General features: G+C 45.5%; 1 protein-coding gene across 1 annotated transcript in view; it reads right to left on the reverse strand.

Moving 5' to 3' along the window:
* Positions 1-1,986: 1,986 nt before the first annotated feature.
* Positions 1,987-20,233, reverse strand: part of SCARA5 (scavenger receptor class A member 5) — a gene marked incomplete at its 5' end in the record, with an annotated part of 57,924 nt that continues 39,677 nt past the window's right edge. The window contains 2 exons of the mRNA XM_015429813.1: positions 1,987-2,566; positions 9,068-9,265. Coding sequence (XP_015285299.1) covers positions 2,430-2,566; positions 9,068-9,265 — 335 coding nt within the window. The remainder of the gene's footprint in view (positions 2,567-9,067; positions 9,266-20,233) is intronic.

Genomic DNA, 20,233 nt, shown 5'->3' on the forward strand with positions numbered 1-20,233 from the left:
ATCAAAATTTAGTGCCCCAATACCCCATGTTTTCCAAATCTACTTTTTCCACCACCACCACCCCCCTTCAGATCTGAACTCACAGTTTTCCAGTGAGGAATTCCTGATTCCTGCCGCCCTTTTGTGTTGTCAGTGTCATGTGTTCATCCTGCCTCCCACTCTCCTCAGGTTGTCATCTGAGCAATCTGCCAATTTTTTAAAGCATAATGTTGATTGCGTTACGACACAATTTTTTTTCGTTATAATATAGCAAAGTTATAACATTGGGACATAATGGGCAGCGAGGTTTCATGTAGCCTTCTCCATGCAATTACCCATCCATGAAGTTCTTTCTTTCTTTCTTTCTTTCTTTCTTTCTTTCTTTCTTTCTTTCTTTCTTTCTTTCTTTCTTTCTTTCTTTTTCTTTCTCTCTCTTTCTTTTGTAGGTAGGTGTTCTTGACACATGCTTGTGTTGTTTTTTCATTCCCCCCCCTTCCCCTATAGCTCCAAATGTGTTTTCGACATCTAAAAATAATGGAATTATGTTATTGATTTGATAATCATGGAAACGCAACATGTGCAATATTTCCATTTAGTGTGCTTCATAATTATTGAATAACACTGTTATAAACTGGTGTATCCAGTTCCATGATTGAAAACGGAATACTATTTTCATTGGGATTTTGTGGGAATCTTCACCAGCCATTTTCTTAGTTGGCGACTAAGGAGGAGCAGGGGACCTTTGAAATGGCGGCAACCATGCTGTTCCCTAGGATAAATCTGCCCTTTTTTTACAATGTTATGATGTTATAATGTTACTGCTGCACATGTGCAAAAAAGGAGGTTCTGTTGCTGAGGAGGTACATGATGACACGGCCGCACAACCCCTTTTCAAAGGAAGTTCGGAACTAATGGGGAAGGTCAGATCCAAATTCAAGAAAAAATTCCCTGAAATAAATGCCCCTTTGCTGCAAAGTCAAATCATGAGCTGGGGATTCAACTCGCCGGGGAACAGTGGTGTTCCTATCAAAGTATCAAAATATGACCAGAATCTCTCTTACTGTACACATCAAGTATGCAGTGAGCTCTGACCAGCCTCACAGCACTTATCTTTCTTACCAAATGCAAAAGACTGGATATTATACCTAAGGGAATGAGAATTAAAAATCCACTACAAACCACTTATCCTGTTAACTATGGGGAATGGCTATCCTCTGCAATTAGCTAGCTCATGTATATTTATTTTGTGTCTGTGCAAGAAAATGTTTTTAAACAATATGTTATTTTTAAAAGGCCTCCTGTTATAAGTGTTTGTCTGAAATACTGAAGAGCTGTTTTCAGAGTTATGCATAATCTCACTCCTTGACATTTTGTAGTTGGCTCTGCCTCCCATGGTAGCCATTTTGTGACTGGCTGCACTTCCTGTGGAAGCCATTTTGTGCTTGCGCCCACCACCCTCTGTCAGTATTTCAAAAGTATCCATTAGCTTAAAAAGGTTGGGAACCCCTGGATTATGTAATCTTAGCCATAGCAATTATGATATTCTATATCCCATAGAGGGTTGGTGGTTCAAATCTCCATTCTGTCATGCAGTTTACTGGCTGAGTTTGAGCCACTTGTGATATCTGGATGCTGCCCTGATTGCCTTGGAGGAAAGGTGGAATAGTAATCTTATGAATAAACGAATACATGGAGTCCTGGGATTCATAATGCAATCCTAAACAGAGTTAAATCTGTCTGTCCATTGAAGGGTATGGGTTTGAAAGGGTGCAACTATGCATAGGATAGCGCTGTCAGCTACTTACTTGTGCAATAAGGGCTTCATCACACAGGTTTACCTATTAACATTCCTACTTCAGTATGCTAAGAACCCCACCTATTGACTTTAAGGATTCTGTTAAATCTAATAAGGGTCATTAAGAAAGAACATGAAACTTTCCATCATGCAACACAGATAATTACAGAATAACACACCATTCTTTTATTTTTATGATTAAAAAAGCCACAACGAACAGCTTGTTAAGAAAACAGGTTATGCCCTTAGGTGCTCAGCTGCTCCCCGCCCCATGTGTCTTCCGGCCTTGCGGAACTGTAGTGCTGGTTTGCTCGCTGCATTGTACACTGCTTGCAATAACAGGATTGTCATAGCTGGCTAGTCAAAGTCTGCGTGATTCTAGCAGTTCTGTCAGGAACAGACATTTTAAGGGTCTCATCGTCCCGTGACGCTGGACTACATGTGAGAAAGAGAAGCAATATCATTTAGGAAGGGCTGGAGCCTCATCCTGGCGGGGTCACCAGATCACGGTAGACTCTACAGCAAGCCCTGGGAGATACTGCTCCGCTTGGCCAGCAACTGGAAAGGAAGAAAGATGGCTGCCGGTCTTGAACAGTCTCTGGGATCCAACAGTTCCCTTCTCAATGGATAGTCTTTGGTTGCCACACTTCTCTTATCACAGTGTCGAGCATGTCACTCCTGCATCCTCGGCATGTCCACAGTTTGTTTTTCCCCAGCTGGGAAAGCTACACTGGAACAGGCTGTCCTCCGTCCCCTTACAGGCCACATCATCCATCCAGATACGCCCAGTTCCTGAGACAAGAATCAGATAGCACCATTAGCCAGAATAACTCACGCTGCTGCTGCTGCATGGGGTTATTTGTATCTTATCACAATCTCTATGAGAACACTTTCCATGTGGTCATGAAGAGATTGGGTAACAAGGTTAACCAAGAGCCATAAAATTCCCCTCCTTGAGGCTCACCAAGCCCAGCCCTAAACACATATGAAGAAGAAGACGAAGAAGAAGAGGAGGAGTCTCAGAGCGGCTTACAAACTCCTCCCCCTCCCCACAACAGACACCCTGTGAGGTAGGTGGGGCTGAGAGAGCTCTTTCAAGAGCTGCTCTTTCAAGAACAGCTCTGACAGAACAATGGCTTGCCCAAGGTCTAATATTCTCCCCACCTGAAAGAGGAGAGAAATGAACAACAATGAAGCAAAGGGCCCAGGGACAAAAGGTTATAGAACAGAACAGATGAGAATGAATTTAATCCACTCGTCCCCTTGAGACTTCCCCACACCCATTCCTTTCCAGGCAATCCAGAAAAAAAGTGCACATTTCTACCTTATATCTTCACAAGGAAAAGGTCGAAGGGTGTCACTTTAAAAAAAAAAATCAAAGTTGGCGTTTTAGAGAAGTGGCATCAGAGATCTCTAGCTAAGGGCCTGATCTGAAGGTCAATTTGGAGGCATCTGTTCAGGCAAACACTGGTAGACTGTTGAAGGACATAGGGATGCCAGCCTCCAGGCAGGACCTGGGAATCCCCTGGAATTACAGCTCATCTCCAGACTACAGAGATCAGTTCCCCTGAAGAAAATAGATGCTTTGGCAGGTGGACTGTTTGGCATTTTACCCCACTGAGGTCCCTGTCCTCCATAGGCTCCACCCCCAAATCTCCAGGAGCTTCCCAACCTGGATCTGGCAACCTTACCCCACCACCCCCCTCCAGTGGTCTTGGGGGACCTGGCAACCCTAGAAGGACCTGAAAAGAACTTTGTTAGGAAGTGTGGAATTTCTCAGTGGTAACTCACATCTTGACTAAAGCTTAAATCGCAGCACATTGGGAAATTTTCCTTATCTGAAGAATTCCATGGGCAATTAATACAGCTGGAATAAGACTTGTGCGTTTTTTTCCAAGGGCAACCTATGAGAAAAGATCTGCTGGATCAGAACAATGGCCCATCTAATCCAGCATCCTGTTTCCCACAGTGGCCAACCAGATGCCCAGAAGGCCCTCAAGAAGAGATCCAGAAACCCAAGCCTCCTCATTGTTGCCCCCCAGCATCTGCCAGCCGCATTCAGAAGTCTACTGCCTATAAAGATGGAGGTTCCCTTTAGCTGTCATGGCTAACAGCTCATCCGTAGATGATTTCACAAATCCGGCAAAATCCCTCTTCTAGCAGAAAGGAGAGAAGAGTCTTATGTTCCTACCAGTTTTATTAGGGATAACAGTATTTATCTGCCTTGCAAGGTTATTGTAAAGATTATAGTGATTGTAGGAAAATGCTATATAAACAAACATGTTTAACTGTATGTATTACTATTGTGCTCAGTCCAACAAGAAATTATTCTGCACAAGACCAACTGAAATGAAGGAGAGCTGGCAAAGGATGTTCTTGCAGTGAATGAGGTTTGCACAGGAGAATTCCCCCTAGATTTTGCTCACGATTGTTAACATGCATTTAAGCACAAACAGTACACTTGGTCCTATACAGAATGTGAAAGTGATGACTGGATCAGACGGTTTTACGATCCACATTAGAGGAATCAGAAGAGAGCTGACCAATAATCTGTAAAAGAGTAGGACAGAGGGAAGTCAAGGGGCAAGGACAGCAAGAGGGGACACACTTGACTGGATCTGGAGAGAGCGGTTTTCCTTGTACCACCACTTTGCATGGGGAAACCTTCCAAGCTTAGGGTTTTGTAAATGGCCAGATATGCTGAATAGCTCCCAGAAACGGGTCTTTCCCAAGATCTGCTACTCGCGTGACTTCAGTGAGATGCAAGCAACTGAACCTGGAGCCTTCTGTAGAATGTGATTTTGTATATGGAGTTCAGCTTGCTGAAAATTTTAATTCCCTTTTAAAAAAGCAATTTTCTAGTCCTCGTGGTTGTGAAGATATGCTTGAATGTGTACGTGAATAAGAATGGCTGGATATGATTTCATAAGAACATAAGGAGAACCCTGCTGGACCAGACCAGTGGTCCAGCTAATAAAAACAATAAAAAGCTAATAAAAACAAGTTATAGAATGAAAGCACATGAAGCAAACTGTGTTTTAAAATGATATTGATTAAATTGTAGTTTGGCAAGGAGCAGACCATGAAGTCCAGCATTCATCTTAGGGCTGCCAAGTGGGGGCGGGGGTGGGTAAACCACTGCTTCGGAGGCCCGATTTCCGCCGCCGCAGAATCGGGCCCCGGGGGGGACTCCGCCCCCCGAAGCGCAGCGTGGCCGCGTCACCAGAGGTCACTTTCGGTGATGTGCTGGCGGCGCGTGCATCAACGGAGAGCTCCCGGAGCCCAATGAGGCTCCCCCGCCGGTAGGGAAAATCAACTTGGCAACCCTAATTCATCTAGTCCAGCATTCTGTCTCACACAGTAGCCAACAGGCACAGAGGCTGAGGCCCTCCACTGATGCTGGTTCTCCGTACTGGTATTCAGAGGTTTGCTCCCTCTGGATATGCAGGCTCCCTTCAGTTACCATAACTAGTAGCCATTGATCGATGGCTCCTCCATGAATCTTTCTGACTGGTGCCTTGCCTAACTCATTGCCCCCTCTTCTTGTCAGCAAAAGCTTATGAAAAAGAAATTACTTAGATGCGATTAATTTGCCTTATTTACGCAGGCCACAGAAAGTTTTGCCTATCAGTGCAGAATCTCAGTTACCTTAGTACAGGATCTAATTGCTTTTCAATGCATATAATTCTACAAACAGCCTTATCAAAATAAATACAGGATATTTTCATAGATTACAACCGGGTCCTATGAAATGTTCTTGTGTTGCTTTACCAGAAGGGATTCCAGGAATTCCTTCTTGTCCAAACAATGTTTTGAGCACACGTGGGTGGTGATGGAGCATTGCCTGGCTGCCTGAACAAGCCTCACAGCTCAAGTTTAGCATCTAGTTATAGGGACATCTTGGGATGTCTTGTAAGAGTTGTCCCTCGCTGACTTGGGACTGCTCAGTTTACAAGTAGAAGGAAAGAAGTTTCCCCCTCTTCAGACGCCAGTCCTCCCAGATTCTCCAGCTGGGAGTCATGAGTCAGGCCTCATCCTTTCCAGTGTGTGAATCACCAGCAATAAAGACGATTCCATACGCAAGAGTGCTGAAGGACTCCCTCGACGAAGTGGATAATGATGCTTAAATCCCAGCCAGGAAAAGCTGGGCCTGAATCTTCCAGGATTCATGGAAACCAAATAGAGACCAGGAGGAGATTTCTAAGTATGGGAGGAAGGAGCATTCGAGGAAGGAAAGTGTGAGATGTTTCTTTTGAATGGCCCCAGCAACAAACAGTTCCATTTGGAAGTGGAGTCAGGTGGTGGTGCATATTTATTTAGTCCATTTGCCATCTGGTACTTCTGCAGGATTGCAGAGCAGATGACCATGGGTTTAAACCTGAACCTTTTAGAAATGTTCAAGGGGCTGTGGCTCAGTGCTTTGCATGCAGAAGGTCCCAGCTAAATTAATCCGTTGGAAATCTCAGAAGCCAGAGAGAGAACCTAAAAAGAGTCCTGCTGGATCAGACCAGTGGTCCATCTAGTCCAGCATCTTGTCTCACAGTGGCCAACCAACCTCTCTGGAGGTACAGCAGCAGGGCATAGAGGCCGAGGCCTTCCCCTGATGTTACCTCCCAGTATTAGGATTCAGAGGGTGACTGTCTCTGAATGTGGAGGTTGACTTTAGTCACCGTGGCTAGTAGCCACTGATAGACCATCTTCTATGAATCTTAGTCCACTTTTAAAGCTGTCTATACCTGTGGCCATCACTGCATCCTCTAGCAGAGAATTCTGCATTTTAATCACTTGCTGTGTAAATATGTATTTCCTTTCATCCATCCTGAATCTACTGCCCATTGGCTTCATTGGATGCCTTCGAGTTGTAGTATTTTGGGACAGGGAGAAAAAGTTCTCTTTGCCATGCATAATTTTATAAAACTCGATCACATCTCCCCTTAATCATCTCTTTTCTCAACTGAAACATCCCAGACTCTTCAGCCTTTCCTCATAGGGAAGGTGCTCCAACCCTCAATCATCTTGGTTGCCCTCCTCTGCACTTTTCCCATACCAGAACTGGGGACCAGAACTGCACACAGTATTCTAAATGAGGCTGCACCATTGATCTATACAGGGGCACGACAATGTCAGCCATTTTATTTTCAGTCTCTTTCCTAATACTCCCCAACATAGTCTTTGCTTTTTCCCCACTGCTGCAGCACACTGCGTTGACACTTTCATTCACCTGCCTACTATGACTCCAAGACATTTCTCCCTCTCAGTCTCAGCTTCAGACACCATTAGCTTATTATGACTATCAGAAATAAAGGGAAACCAAGGATATGCAATGCACTTATGGAACTCAGTGCCGCTGGATGTAGTGATGGGCAGAATGTTTGATGAGTTTCATTGTTTAAACAGTTTTGTGGAGGATGACTCCATCCTGGCTCTGATGGCTCAATAGAGCCTTCTTGTTCAGAAGGGATATAGGCTCTTTGGCCTCTGTGCCCCTACCCATGGACCTTCAATGGGTTAACCTCAGTAGGAAACAGGATGCGGGACTAGATGGACCATTGGTCTGAGCCAGAAAGCCTCTTTCTACATTCTTAACAATACACAACTGTGCTTGAGTCACAAAAGACATGTAGGACAGGTTTATGTCTGATCAGCACATAGGTATGAAAATGACTGTTCAAAGGCAAAGTGGGTGGATCAGACAGGATGACAGCCACAGATGTTTTTGCACAAACCAGCCACAGTAATGTCCAGATGCTTGCGTATCATCCTTTCCTCCCCTCTCCCACATCCAGAGGTGATGAAAAGTCTGGAGTGGCGCTAACACAGCCATGGTTTGGAGACCATCAGCACATCTTCTGTCCCATCATGGAGCAGGGGGTCTGCTATGTCTCTGCAGTTCTTGTCTGGAAATGGTTCCAGCTGATTGCCTCTTGCAGTCTCCCCGCCTTTTGTTCCCAGGCAGGAATGTCTAACTACACAAATACTCGCAGACCTAAAAGGCACTGCAATAAAACCATTACATAAACCATTCAGAGGGACCTTGATCAAAGCTTGGGAAATTGGTGGGGGAAATGAGAACACTGATCTTTGTTAGTTAAAAAAAAAATCAGAATTTTATCATTGGTTTACGGTCTCCAAAATGACTCCTGTCCACTTCCAATTAAACAATATAAAAGAAGAAGAAGAAGATATTAGATTTATACCCTGCCCTTCACTACCCTAAGGAGTCTCAGAGCGGCTTACAAACTCCTTTCCCTTCCCCTCCCCACAACAGACACCCTGTGAGGTAGGTGGGGCTGAGAGAGCTCTGACAGAAACTGCTCTTTTTTCAAGAACAGCTGTGCCAGAGCTTGTGACTGACCCAAGGTCACTTCAGCAGGTGCAAGTGGAGGAGTGGGGAATCAACCCTGGTTCTCCCAGATTAGAGTCCGCGCACTTAACCACTACACCAAACTGAAATGATGTGTAAATGTGTGGGTTAGAAACGATTTGGATGAAACACTGACACATTTCAGAGAGGATATAGAATAACAACACTTTTGGAACACTTCATGCACATTATTTTGTTGTAATCTTTACAACAACCCTATCAGGTAGGTCTGTATCATTATCTCCTTTTGTAAATGATAGGAAGGGGGGGGGGCTGAAAGAGTGACTCGTCAGAGGCCACTTAATGAGTTTGTGTGGGATCCCAGTGTGGGCTTTTAGCCTCTGTGCTGCTCATCTGGTGTCACTTGTCATTTTTGTAGGGCTTCAAAGACTTGCAAAACCTGCTTGGTCAGAGGAGACAGTGGGACAAAAGACCCTGGGCAAGGATGCTTGGAATCATAGGTTTGGGTCCTGCCAAAAATTACCATTGATTGAAGGATTTCCCTGAGCAGAGGGCAGTTTTCATACCTCCCTCCTCCTGTTGTGGTCCAAAATGCCCCCCCCCCCATGCTGCTCCTGGAGGATGGGAGATCCCCAGAAGCAGCATGCGGGAGAAACCAGAGGTATGCAAGAAGGGGAAACAGTTAAAAGTATCCTGCCTTCCACCCATGGAAATGTTAAGAGAGCAAGGCAGTCATTTCTCATGGACTGGCTCCAGAGCTCTTTCACTGTTAAGAGGATCTTTCTTCGCATTAGCAATTAAACATCTAAGCAACTAATCCACCCAGATATGTATCCCTCTTTCTCATGGAAGATGTCTCTCTGGTTCAGGCAGAGCATTGTGATAGAAGCTTTCCTTATGTGGTACCAATTCCATGGACAACTCAGGAAGGCTATCATTCCAAGAATGGAGACCATGTTTTTCTTTACCTTGTCCAAATGCAGCCATCCTGTAAACCTCTTCAGCACCCCGGAAACCCAGCATCCGGCACACAACATCACCGTCCTTTGTATCCCAGCCATCATCACAAACAGTCCCCCATAGTCGGCTGTAGAAAACTTCCACTCGCCCCTCGTGGGGGCCCGAGCCATTCACCAGACGGATGACCCCCTCTACTGGAGCAGGTGCTGTGGGGAGCATACAGAAGAACATAAAAACCGATGGAATTAAAACCATTTACCGTCAGGGGTGTTTCTTCCTCCTAACTGACATCTTGAGAGAAATGTGGGGAACTTACCCAATTTCTTTCATGCTGCTTGCTCAGCAAAATATTATATACCTCCTAAAAAGGGATGGAATATACCTTCAATATCACAACATTATTAGTGATATTATGAAATTGTGTGACCACTCTGGTTCAGTTTGAAAGTTGGAATGTCCTTGATGGTTTCTCAGTGCTCAGTGCAGCTACCTTTTCCACAACCAAAATAACCAACAGATAAGAACATCAATGTTAAAATTTACACCTTTTTGCTCCCCCCCCCCAATCAAGTCACAGCCAACGTATGGCAACCCCGTTTTTCGAGATAAGAGACATTTAGAGGTGGTTTACCATTGTCTGACCCTGCGCAGCAACCCTGGACTTCCTTGGTGGTCTCCCATCCAAGTACTAACCCGGGCTGACCCTGCTTAGTCTCTGAGATCTGATGAGATTGGTCCAGCCTGGGCCAACCAGGTCAGGCCTTTTTGCATACAGATGGTGTAAAAATCTAATTTAAAAATGAATAAAATAGGGAAACTAGCAAAGAAAACAGGCAGGCCAAAAAGACTCAGAACAGATAAGTACGAAATCTAAAATTAATGAAAACTCGGGGGGGGGGATTGTCTATCCCCTAAATGCCACTTTTCCTGGATAGGTTCCTCCTCCAGTTTGAATACTGGATACTGATCTATTTGTTCATTTTCAAAACAGAGGAGAAGCAAAATGTGAAGGATGAAATGAAGGATGAAATATTCCAACTGGTTTCTGCGCAAGCTTTTGTGGTAACAATGGGGATAAAATGTATGTGTATATTTTAAAGGCATTTTTGCCCCCACGTTATCAGCAGTGGGAGCTCCAGAGTTCTTTTCTAGCATAGCAAAAACTGACATAAAGAGATAAAGCACACCATCCAACAGCCAGAAGAATGACTATAAGCCACGATAATAAAGCAATGAAAATAAGAGCTTAAACTTGCCAGCCAGTTCAAAAAGTACAGAAGAGAACTACACTATACCTATTAAATAAGTGAATAAACTGTGCTTTCAATTAAAAAACCCCCAAAGTACTTTCCGACCATCTGTAAAATACAGCTTAAAAATTAGACAATAAAATTGTTCATTTAAAACAAAATACAATAAAACAGAAGCACTGGATAAGATCAGATCAAAGCGCACTGATTCCAGCAGCAATAAAGTAATTATATAAAATGCTAATTAAATGCAAGAGATCCATAGCAATAAATAAACAGAATGCCAGGACAAAACAGCAGGGCTGCAACGTATGGGGGGGGGACACCCACGTCACTAAAACAATCATCATATAGCAGCAAAAGTCTTCACTCGGTGCTGAAAATTAGATTGAACCACCAGCTTATGAGCTGGATCCAGCCAGTTTATTCATTTAATAAACACAGATCCCATGATACCCAGCATAACTTCACTGGGTGATCACAGAGGACCCACCCCTTCCCTTTTTTTTTTTAGCAGAAAAACTATGTTTTTTATAGAAGTACCCATGCCCTACCCTAGGGTTGCCAGGTCCACCTGGCCACCAGCAGGGGATGGGGAGCTAGGGTTGCCAGATCCACCTTGGGAAACTCCTGGAGACTTGGGGATAGAGCCTGGGGAGGACAGGTGGGGTACAATGCCATAGAGTCCACCCTCCAAAGAATCCATATTCTCCAGGGGAACTGATCTCTGTGGATTGGAGATGAGCTGTAGTTCCAGGGAACCCCCAGGTCCCACCTGGAGGCTGGCATCCATACCCTGCCCTCATCAATCTCAACCCCCAAATCTCCAGGAATTTTGAACCTGGCGTTGGCAGCCCTCTGTGGAAGTGGGACAAGGGCCTGTCTCCTAGATCTGCACATTCAGAATTCCTCGCTTATTTGGTTGAAAAGAGCTTTATTCCTCAAACAGGACCCATGGAGTTCCACAGGATCTTAAACCAAACGGAAGGCTCAACCTTTCCTGGTTTGAACCTGAGGCCCAACTTTGATCTGCTCAGCAGACTTAGAGGGGACTTCCAGGGCTGTGTCTCCCTTTTAGCCTGGCTCTTAGGAAGGACTTGTAATCTTGACTAGTCTGGGCCTCTTCTTGAACTTCAGAAAGGCAGTTGGGAGTTCAGTTCCCAGCCGCAACTCCAGTTCATTCTGTATTGGAGGGGAATGGTTCTATGTTCTGGCACCAGTTTTATGGAAGTTATTTGATATTAGCTGGGTGAGACACTCACACATGTGTATTTATGTTGTTAATTGGACCAGAGATACCCAGATGTGTAGAAATAATTGAAGCCTGATGGTGTATAAGGAGTTCATAATATGTTTCAAGTTTTTAATTTGGTTATCTTACTGGCTCTAATGATTTATTATGTTTTTCACAGTGTGAGTGGGATGTGACCGTGCTGATTATGATTATAAGCCACTGATGAAGGCTTTGTGCTGAAATGTGTTTGGCATTGTGTTTTATTTTACTGGGCCTTGCGTGTTATCTTATTGTATGTGCACATTTGTTTCCTCTTTGTGATTTGTTTACGTATTAAAATACTGGTGTTATATTTTTGTGCACATAATTGAATTGGTTCATTCGTATATTGCAACTGTAGCACGGCGAAAGGGGCCTAAGCCCAAGCAAAGACCACCAGATCAACAGGAGAAGAAACTTTAATGGCGCCAGGTTCAGTAAGCGAAGAATGCTTTAAACAGACTGAACCCAGAGCCACGCAGGCTCCAGGCTTTTATACAGCAACAAAGTTACATGTCACATCTTACATCATAATAGTGGACTTTTCCGCTAACTAGGCTTATTTTTCCCGCCCAAAACAAACAAGCTTACTTCTGCCCCTATTGGCTGGAATGTGACCAGCAACTATCCCCTTATATGGTCAAAGAGTCATTTGAATGATAAATGCCTGCTTCACAACCTTCAACCTTTTTGCTTTTTCCTGTGTTCTCGACCTTTTGGGTTTACCCTCTCTTTTCTGCTTAGACGTTTGTACCTTTTTGTGTGGTTACTGAACAGCTGGCCAGAAGAGATGTGGAGGAGACTATCAGTAATGGCCTTTCGTACAGTCTGCAAAGTCTGCTCCTTCACAGTCCCCTGTCTCCTACTGTATGGTTTTATTTGTGAGAAGTGGAAATGTGTATAAAAATTTATGGCCATTTTTTAAATTTTTAGATTGCTACGTTGCCTTAATTACATGAGCCATCCCGATTGCAGGATAAGGCAGTATACAATTAAAAACATATTAATATATATATAGAACCCAGCAGCCTGGCTTCCCCAGCAGAAATACATACTCAATTTTTTTTTTTGGGCCAATAATGCCAGTGTTGTGTAATGTTCAAAGGGTGTGGGTCTGGGTTTAAATCCTAGGGTCTTTGTGCTGGCTACTCCTTCTCAGCCTGCCCTACCTTGCACCCTAACCCTATTGCAAAGATAAAATGGAGGAGAGGAGAAGTATGGGTTCCTAAAAATAAAAACCCTATTTCTCTTTCTATATCTATACAGACTAGGGTTGCCAGGTCCCCCCTGGCCATCGGAGTGGGGTGTGGGGGTAGGGTTTCCAGATCCAGGCTGGGAAAATCCTAGAGATTTGGGGATGGAGCCTGGGGAGGACAAGGACCTCAACAGGGTACGATGCCATAGAGTCCACCCTCCTAGGTATCCATTTTCTCCAGGGGAACTGATCTAATTAGACTGGAGATAAGCTGTAATTCCAGGGGATCCCCAGGTCCCACCTGGAGGCTGGCATCCCTAAGAGCCAGCATGGTATAGTGCATAAGAGCTGTGGACTTAGGGTTGCCAGACCCCCCAGTGGAGGCGGGGGGGCCCTGCCTCCAAGCCTTACCCCCAGCCACTGATCATTGGCTGGCCGGGGGGACTTTCCAGGAGACAGGAGAAGGCTTAGGCCTCATTGCTGGCATTACACAGGAAGTGACATCATCGTAACAGTGATGTCTGGGTGACGCTCTGGTATTTGGGCAAAACGTCTATAGTAGAAGCTGGTTTTACCATTGTGTTTTTGCCCGTATACCAGAGCATTGCATGTGCATCCCTGGTGTGATGACATCACTTCCTGTGCTACGCCAGCAATGAGGCCTAGCCCTTTCTCTTTCTCCTCGTAAGTCCCCACTATCCCCCACCGATTGCCAGGAGGGATCTGGCAACCCTAGGCGGCCTCTAATCTGGAGAACCGGGTTTGATTCTCCACTCCTCCACATGAAGCCTGCTGTTACAGTTCTCTCAGGACCCTCTCAGACCCACAAGGTGCCTATTGTGTAGGCTTGCCAAGTCCCCCCAGGGGGCGGGGAAACCCCCGCCCCAGAGGCCCGTTACCTGCCGCCGGCAGATCGGGCCCCGGGGGGAAACCCACCCCCAAAGCACGTGACATGCCCGGCATCAGCACATCACCCGGAAGTGATGCAGCCACGCTGGGCGTGCCAGGGGCGGGGCCATGGTCATCTGAGGGAAAAACTTCCCACGGATGACCACGGCCCTGCCCCCGGCGCGCCCGCTCCCGGAACGGAGCTGGAGTCCCCCGCTGTACATACAGCGGGGACTTGGCAACCCTACTATTGTGGGAGAGGAAGGGAAGGTGACTGTAAGCCACTTTAGGATTCCTTAGGGCAGAGAAAAGTGGGGTATCAAAAAAACCTTTTCTTCTTCTATATCTGTATCTCTATCTATCTATCTATCTATCTATCTATCTATCTATCTATCTATCTATCTATCTATCTTATCTATCTATCTATCTATCGATCTATCTATCTATCTACACATACACACACACACACACATACACACACACACACACACATATATATAGAAAAAGAAGTGGGAATTAAGCTCTCATTACACCAATAGTACCGATACATATGAATCTGCAAACTTTAACTTGGGAAATATAATATAATGTTTAATATAACAGTGTTATACTACGATACCTTGGAGGAAATCCACTCAATGAACTCCCTTTAACACAGGTGATTTTATTTGAACATTCAGAAAAAGGTGTGACTTTTGCCAAACAGGCATCAGTCAATGGGACCAGTATGCTTTTCTGTTGTGTTTAGTTTGATGACTGTATAACACTTGAGGGATTTCTTTCTTTATGGAGACCTTACAATATGTGGAATATATAATATCTCACTGAATGTTCCCTTCCAATATGGAATTATCTGGAGTTATTGCTCAACTGTATATCTACTGCTCTTTTGAAGCTTCAGGAAGGTCCAAATGTACACTCTGAAATAGAACCAAATATAATGTTAGCCCAATAAGCCCTTTCTTTGTTGCAAAAGTTCCCTGGTAATGTGATGCTTTCCAGTGAAGAGGCCAAGGAGATGCTTAACTGTTCTTTGCCAGACTCTCAGGCTGCGGTCACACATACTAAGTAGTCCACTTTTAATCCACTTTCAGTGCACTTTCCAACTGGATTTTACTGTGTGAACTGGCACAATCCAGTTGGAAAGTGGATTGGAAGTGGATTATTTAGTGTGTGTGACCCCAGCCTCAGCTTCCTTTACACCAACTTCTGGGCCTGTAACCAGGTTTGCCAACCTCCAGGTGGGGTCTGGAGATCTCCCAGGGAAGGAACTATTTGGTCTGTTGCAGAAGATAATTATTTTGTTCTGTGATACATGCCTGTAAATAGGCTTGCCAACCTCCAGAGATTGGATTTATACCCCGCCCTTCACTACCCAAGGGAGTCTCAGAGCAGCTTACAAACTCCTTTCCCTTCCCCTCCCCACAACAGACACCCTGTGAGGTAGGTGGGGCTGACAGAGCTCTGACAAAAACTGCTCTTTTTCAAGAACAGCTCTTATCAGAACTACGGCTTGCCCAGGGTCATCCAACAGTTGCAAGTGGAGGAGTGGGGAATCAAACCCGGTTCTCCCAGATTAGAGTCTGTGCATTTAACCACTAACCAGTTCACCTGGAGAAAATGGCTGCTTTGGAAGGTGAACCTTATAGCATTATACACCACTGAGGTCCCTCCCCTCTCCAAACCCTGCCCTCCTCAGGCTGCACCCACAAAATCTCCAAGTACTTCCCAACCCAGAGCTGGCAACCCTAACTGTAAGTCATTTGGGTAAAGGACTGGAAATGTCCTCTTCTATGTTAAGATCTCTGATTGTACACTATTGGAACCAGTGTGTGTCTCTGTGTGTGTGGGGTAATTTATTTGCTTATTTGTTTGCTTAAAACATTTTTAAGCTGCCTTTCTGCCCAACTTATTTACTTATTTATTTAGGCAATTTATTTAGGCCTCTCCAAAGTCCCTCAAGGCAGCTTACGATTAGAATCATAAACTCGCAATATAAAAACAAACTTAGGGTCCCCCAGGAACAATCAAACACATTAAAACAGCTTTTAAAACAAGACACATAAACAGGAAGGACTTCACCCACTGCTGTAAGACAATGGTCCCGATCAGACGGGTTTTTAGATCCGCACGAGTGCCTGGCGGATTTAAAGGACATGACCAGACAGCAACATCTGGGAAATATGCCTATTCCGTGAGCATCCCGTTTTGCTGCACTTCGGAGCCGTACTTAAAAGATACTAGTTAGACTCTGGAGTTTTCGCTTCCCGACGGGCCAATTGCAGACTTTCCCCTGTTTGATCATTCCATTGTGCAATTCTCCCATCGGGATGGTCTGACGTCACACCATCCCAAGCAGGCGCCATTTAAAAAAATTCTTAGCGATATGCGTGTAAACGTGTAAACGCGTGACAGCCACAGAGCTTTGCTCAAACGTTCCGAACAATTTCATGTTTCTAAACAGCCTGTGAATTTTATGAACTGCATTAATTAAAAAGGTACCTAGAGAGAGGTACCACTGGTGGTGCTTTAACCATTCAACTCTGCGCATGTGCGGAAAAACAAGTACACGTTGAGGTGCAGATGCGCATCTGCAAACAGAATTTTTTTAAAAAAAACCGACTGCGCAGCTCCTTCAGATGGATACCGTCTAGACAATCCACCATGGAGTATGCGCACGGTAAGGGGAGCCGTATGGTTGTGCAATGCTGGATAAAAAAGATCGGGATCAAATTAGAGCCGGGCCAATTGCAGTATTAGCTGCCTGTCTGAACACACCCAATGACAGAGGCAGTTGGTGTTGGAAGGGCAGAAATTTGAGCTTAAGAGAGGAACCCACATGTATCTGAAGAACCAGCAAACTTTCTTTAGGGCGGGAGGGCGGTCTCATATTTGTACAAGCCCATTATCCCCGCTATCTTTTATATGGATGACATGCCACACGTTTTACGGTTCGTTTTTTGTGCTGTGAACTGTAGCCTGACAAGCAGCAGCTTAGCCAGGGATTTTTTGGGGCATGGATATACAGTGTTGGGAGAAAAGATTTAATTTACATGTAGGGATGCCAGACCCACAGCAGGGGCTGGGGTCCCCTGCCTTTGGGCCCCAAGCCCCCCCCCCCAACAAGGAAGAACACCAAAAATAAACATGATGTGCCTACATAACCTAGAAGCAACACTCTGGTTTTTGGGCAACATTCTTATGGTAGAAGCTAATGCCTACATCACTTCCGGGTCACGTAGTCATGTTGTGTTTATTTTCAGCTAGGGCTGCCAAGTGGGGGCGGGTAAACCCCCGCTTCGGAGGCCCGATTCCTGCCACTGCGGAATCGGGCCCCGGGGGGAACTCTGCCCCCCCGAAGCGCAGCGTGGCACATCAATCACGTTGGGGGCGTGGCCCCAATCGTCGGAGGGAAAACTCTATGGTTTTCCCTCCGACGATCAGGGCCACGCCTTCAACGTGATCGACGTTGCGCGTCACTTCCGGTAACGTGCTGACGGCACGCGCGCGCACATTGACAGATGACTCCCGGAGCCCGGCGAGCCTCCCTCGCCGGTAAGAAATATTGACTTGGCAACCCTATTTTCAGCGTTCCTCTCCGCTCCCAGTAAGTTCATCCCCCATCCCCTGCCAGATGGTCCGAGGGACCTGGCAACCCTATTTACATGTCATTCTACTATTTACCACAGTCTGGTGCTGAGAAATATAGTTTTGGGGTGGGAAAGGCTACTTCCTCTGTGGGCCTCTTTAGGCAGCCTCAGTAACAGAGCTGCCCACTTCCAGGTGGGGCCAGGAGATCTGATTACCAGACTATACCAGATTACCAGACTATATAGAGATCAGTTCCCCTGGAGAAAATGGCTGCTGAGGGCCCCTCCATCTCCAAACCCCACTCTCCCTCCACCCATGAAATATCTAGGAATTTCCCAATCCAGAGTTGGTGACCCTACCAATAACAACTAGGAGACATCCCTTCCCTGAGCACCTCCAACAGCCACTGAGTGGAGCCGAGTGGGGCCTGTAAAGATGGAAAGGACATCTGTTCAGTGAAGAGAGCAGAAGAAACCCTGTTGAGATAGCATCAGAGTGAGTGTGAATACAAATGTCCCTGTGCTGCTTAGCTGTACTATGTAAACCACTTTGGGAACTTTCTGTTGAAAGGCAGTGTACAACTAACTCAATAAATACCATTGTTATAAAAGAGAGCTCTCTTTTCTCCAAGCGCACCCCCTCATTCTGTGGAAAAGAGAGTCACATTTTTGGATAATACACTCACGATCACACCTGCCACTCTAGCATAGATTTCGCTGAGAGGAGAAAGCACCACACAGTAAACTGGAAACTATTTCTTCCTTCCTTAACAAAGCAGATTTTATCCACCAGGCAACAGACCAAGTTATTTCCAGCACAAAATCGGGAGAAAAGGATAGTACTCCCTCCCTCTCTGTGGTTAAGTGAGGCCAACCGCTTGGGATTGCTGCACCAAGTAATGGATAAGGTCACAAGACAATCTTGATATCAGGGCCAGAATGGAAAGCAAAGCTGACCCCTGGAACAAAGGCTTTAGAGTAGCCCCCTTGCATGCTTCTGGTCAGGTTTAAAGGCAGAGCCCAGTAAGTCGGACTCAGAACTAAAGGGGGGCTGGGGGCAGCGGGAAAGGGGAAGAGAGGGGTGCATCTTTGCAGAATCCAAAGTTGGGTTTTTATTTCACTGTCTCCAAGAAGCTCTCATGAAACATTGTTTGCACCTTCTTCATCTTATCTCTCACAACAACCTTGGTCCTTTCCGCACGTGGATCTCACCCCTCGTTTTATCAGAGTTCAACTTGCAACACAATCAGTGATTCCGCAATACCTTGCATTTATCCCTGGGTATAACAGCATCTGTTTATCCCGGGACAGGTGTGGGGCAAAACCGAGGTGACCCCAATGTAATGAGGAAACAAAAAATACCCAAGATAACTACAGGGGTGAACTCGTGTGTAGTGCAGAATGTAAATTCGGGGACAGGGCTGAAGGGTCTAGTGCGGAATCGCCCCTTGTGAGCTAAGTTAGGCTGACAGAGAAAGAGAAAGCAACTGGCTAAAGGTTACTGGCTGTCGAATAATTTAGATGGGAATTTGATACCCTCCCCTTTTGACCAAAACAGCTATCCCTTTTGTCTCAAGAATGTAAGTGTGGCCCTTACCCTTCCAAAGAGCTGCTCCAACATGGCCTAAGTCCACGGCTGCACCCTCATGGACTTAGGGTTGTCAGGTCCAGCAGGAGACCAGCAGGAGACCAAGCAGGGTGTGGACATGGGGGGGGGACCCTCAGTAATGGTGTGATATCATTTTCAGGAAAACTAGGAAGTAAGGTCACACCTCCCTGGGAATCACTAGAAACTCTATGATAAAGCCATAGAATTATTGGTGATTCCTAGAGATGGCTGGAGTACCTTCTGGATTTTCCCTAGAGGTGATGTCACACTGTCACTGATGACAATGTAATTTTTTCTCTTTCTCCCACTGGTCCCTGGAGCACCAAAAGGCAAAGCTCATGGTAGCTGGAGATCTCCTGCTCCCAGGGGGCACATGGCAACCCTACTTGGTAATAATTCTGTGTGTAGGTCTCGTTACCACACTATGATGGCCATGGAGGGACTGAAGCAAAGAAAATAGGGAGGACCTTATAAATATGTACATCATACACTTGCTGGGACTGTGATATTGAAAAAAAAATTGTACCAAACCAGGTTATGGGGGAAATCAGTGCAAAGCAGAGAAAAAGTCAGACAATAAACAAATAGTAGATGTCATACTAATACTCCAAAAACACAGTTTCCAGTTTGGAGGCCAATGTGGAGGAAAACATCCATGAGGAAGCAGTCCATGTTGAGGTAGCTGCCACCCCTTGCTGTCTTTGGCGATTACCTTTCTGCTTCCTGGTGCTTAACGGGAGACATATTGAAGCTATTTGGGGCTGTTCTGAGAAAGAAATTTCAGGGAAGATTGCTAACTTTGGGAAGCCCAGGGTTCAGTCCAAGCTCATAATTACATTCTTCAGCTGTCGGGGTGGACAGATGCATGATTTCACCTGCTAGAACAGCTAATTTTACCTCTGGGAATGGTTAACAACTACACCTGCTCTACTGAATGGAAATTTTCCATAAAAGTACACTAATTGAGAACAAGGGATTGCAGGCAGGGGTTTTATCGTTTTCAGCTTTCCCCCATGATGGGTGGTGGCACTGGAAAATCGTATTCTATGCATGAAGAGAGACCCAGGTTCGATTCCCAAGCATCTCCAGGATCTTGATTTGTTGTCAGGATTTATATCCCACCTTTAAACTTTAAAAAGTCCTCAAAGGCAGTTTATAAACATTAAAATCGTAATACATAATCTGGCTTCCGGTCTGGCTCCCGCGAATGGCGGACGCATCCTTGGGTCGCTCCCGAGGGGCGTCTCGCCCGCCCGCGGTGGAGGAGGGAATCCGCACGAGCGGAGACCCGAACGAGCCCCTCAGGATGTGAGGAGCTCGGATCCGGGGCGCTTTAGGGCGCTTGAGGGGGGAGTCTCGCTCTCAGCTG

This window comes from Gekko japonicus, unplaced genomic scaffold (genome assembly GCF_001447785.1).
Source record: "Gekko japonicus isolate JY-2015 unplaced genomic scaffold, Gekko_japonicus_V1.1 scaffold977, whole genome shotgun sequence".
NCBI lineage: Eukaryota > Metazoa > Chordata > Lepidosauria > Squamata > Gekkonidae > Gekko > Gekko japonicus.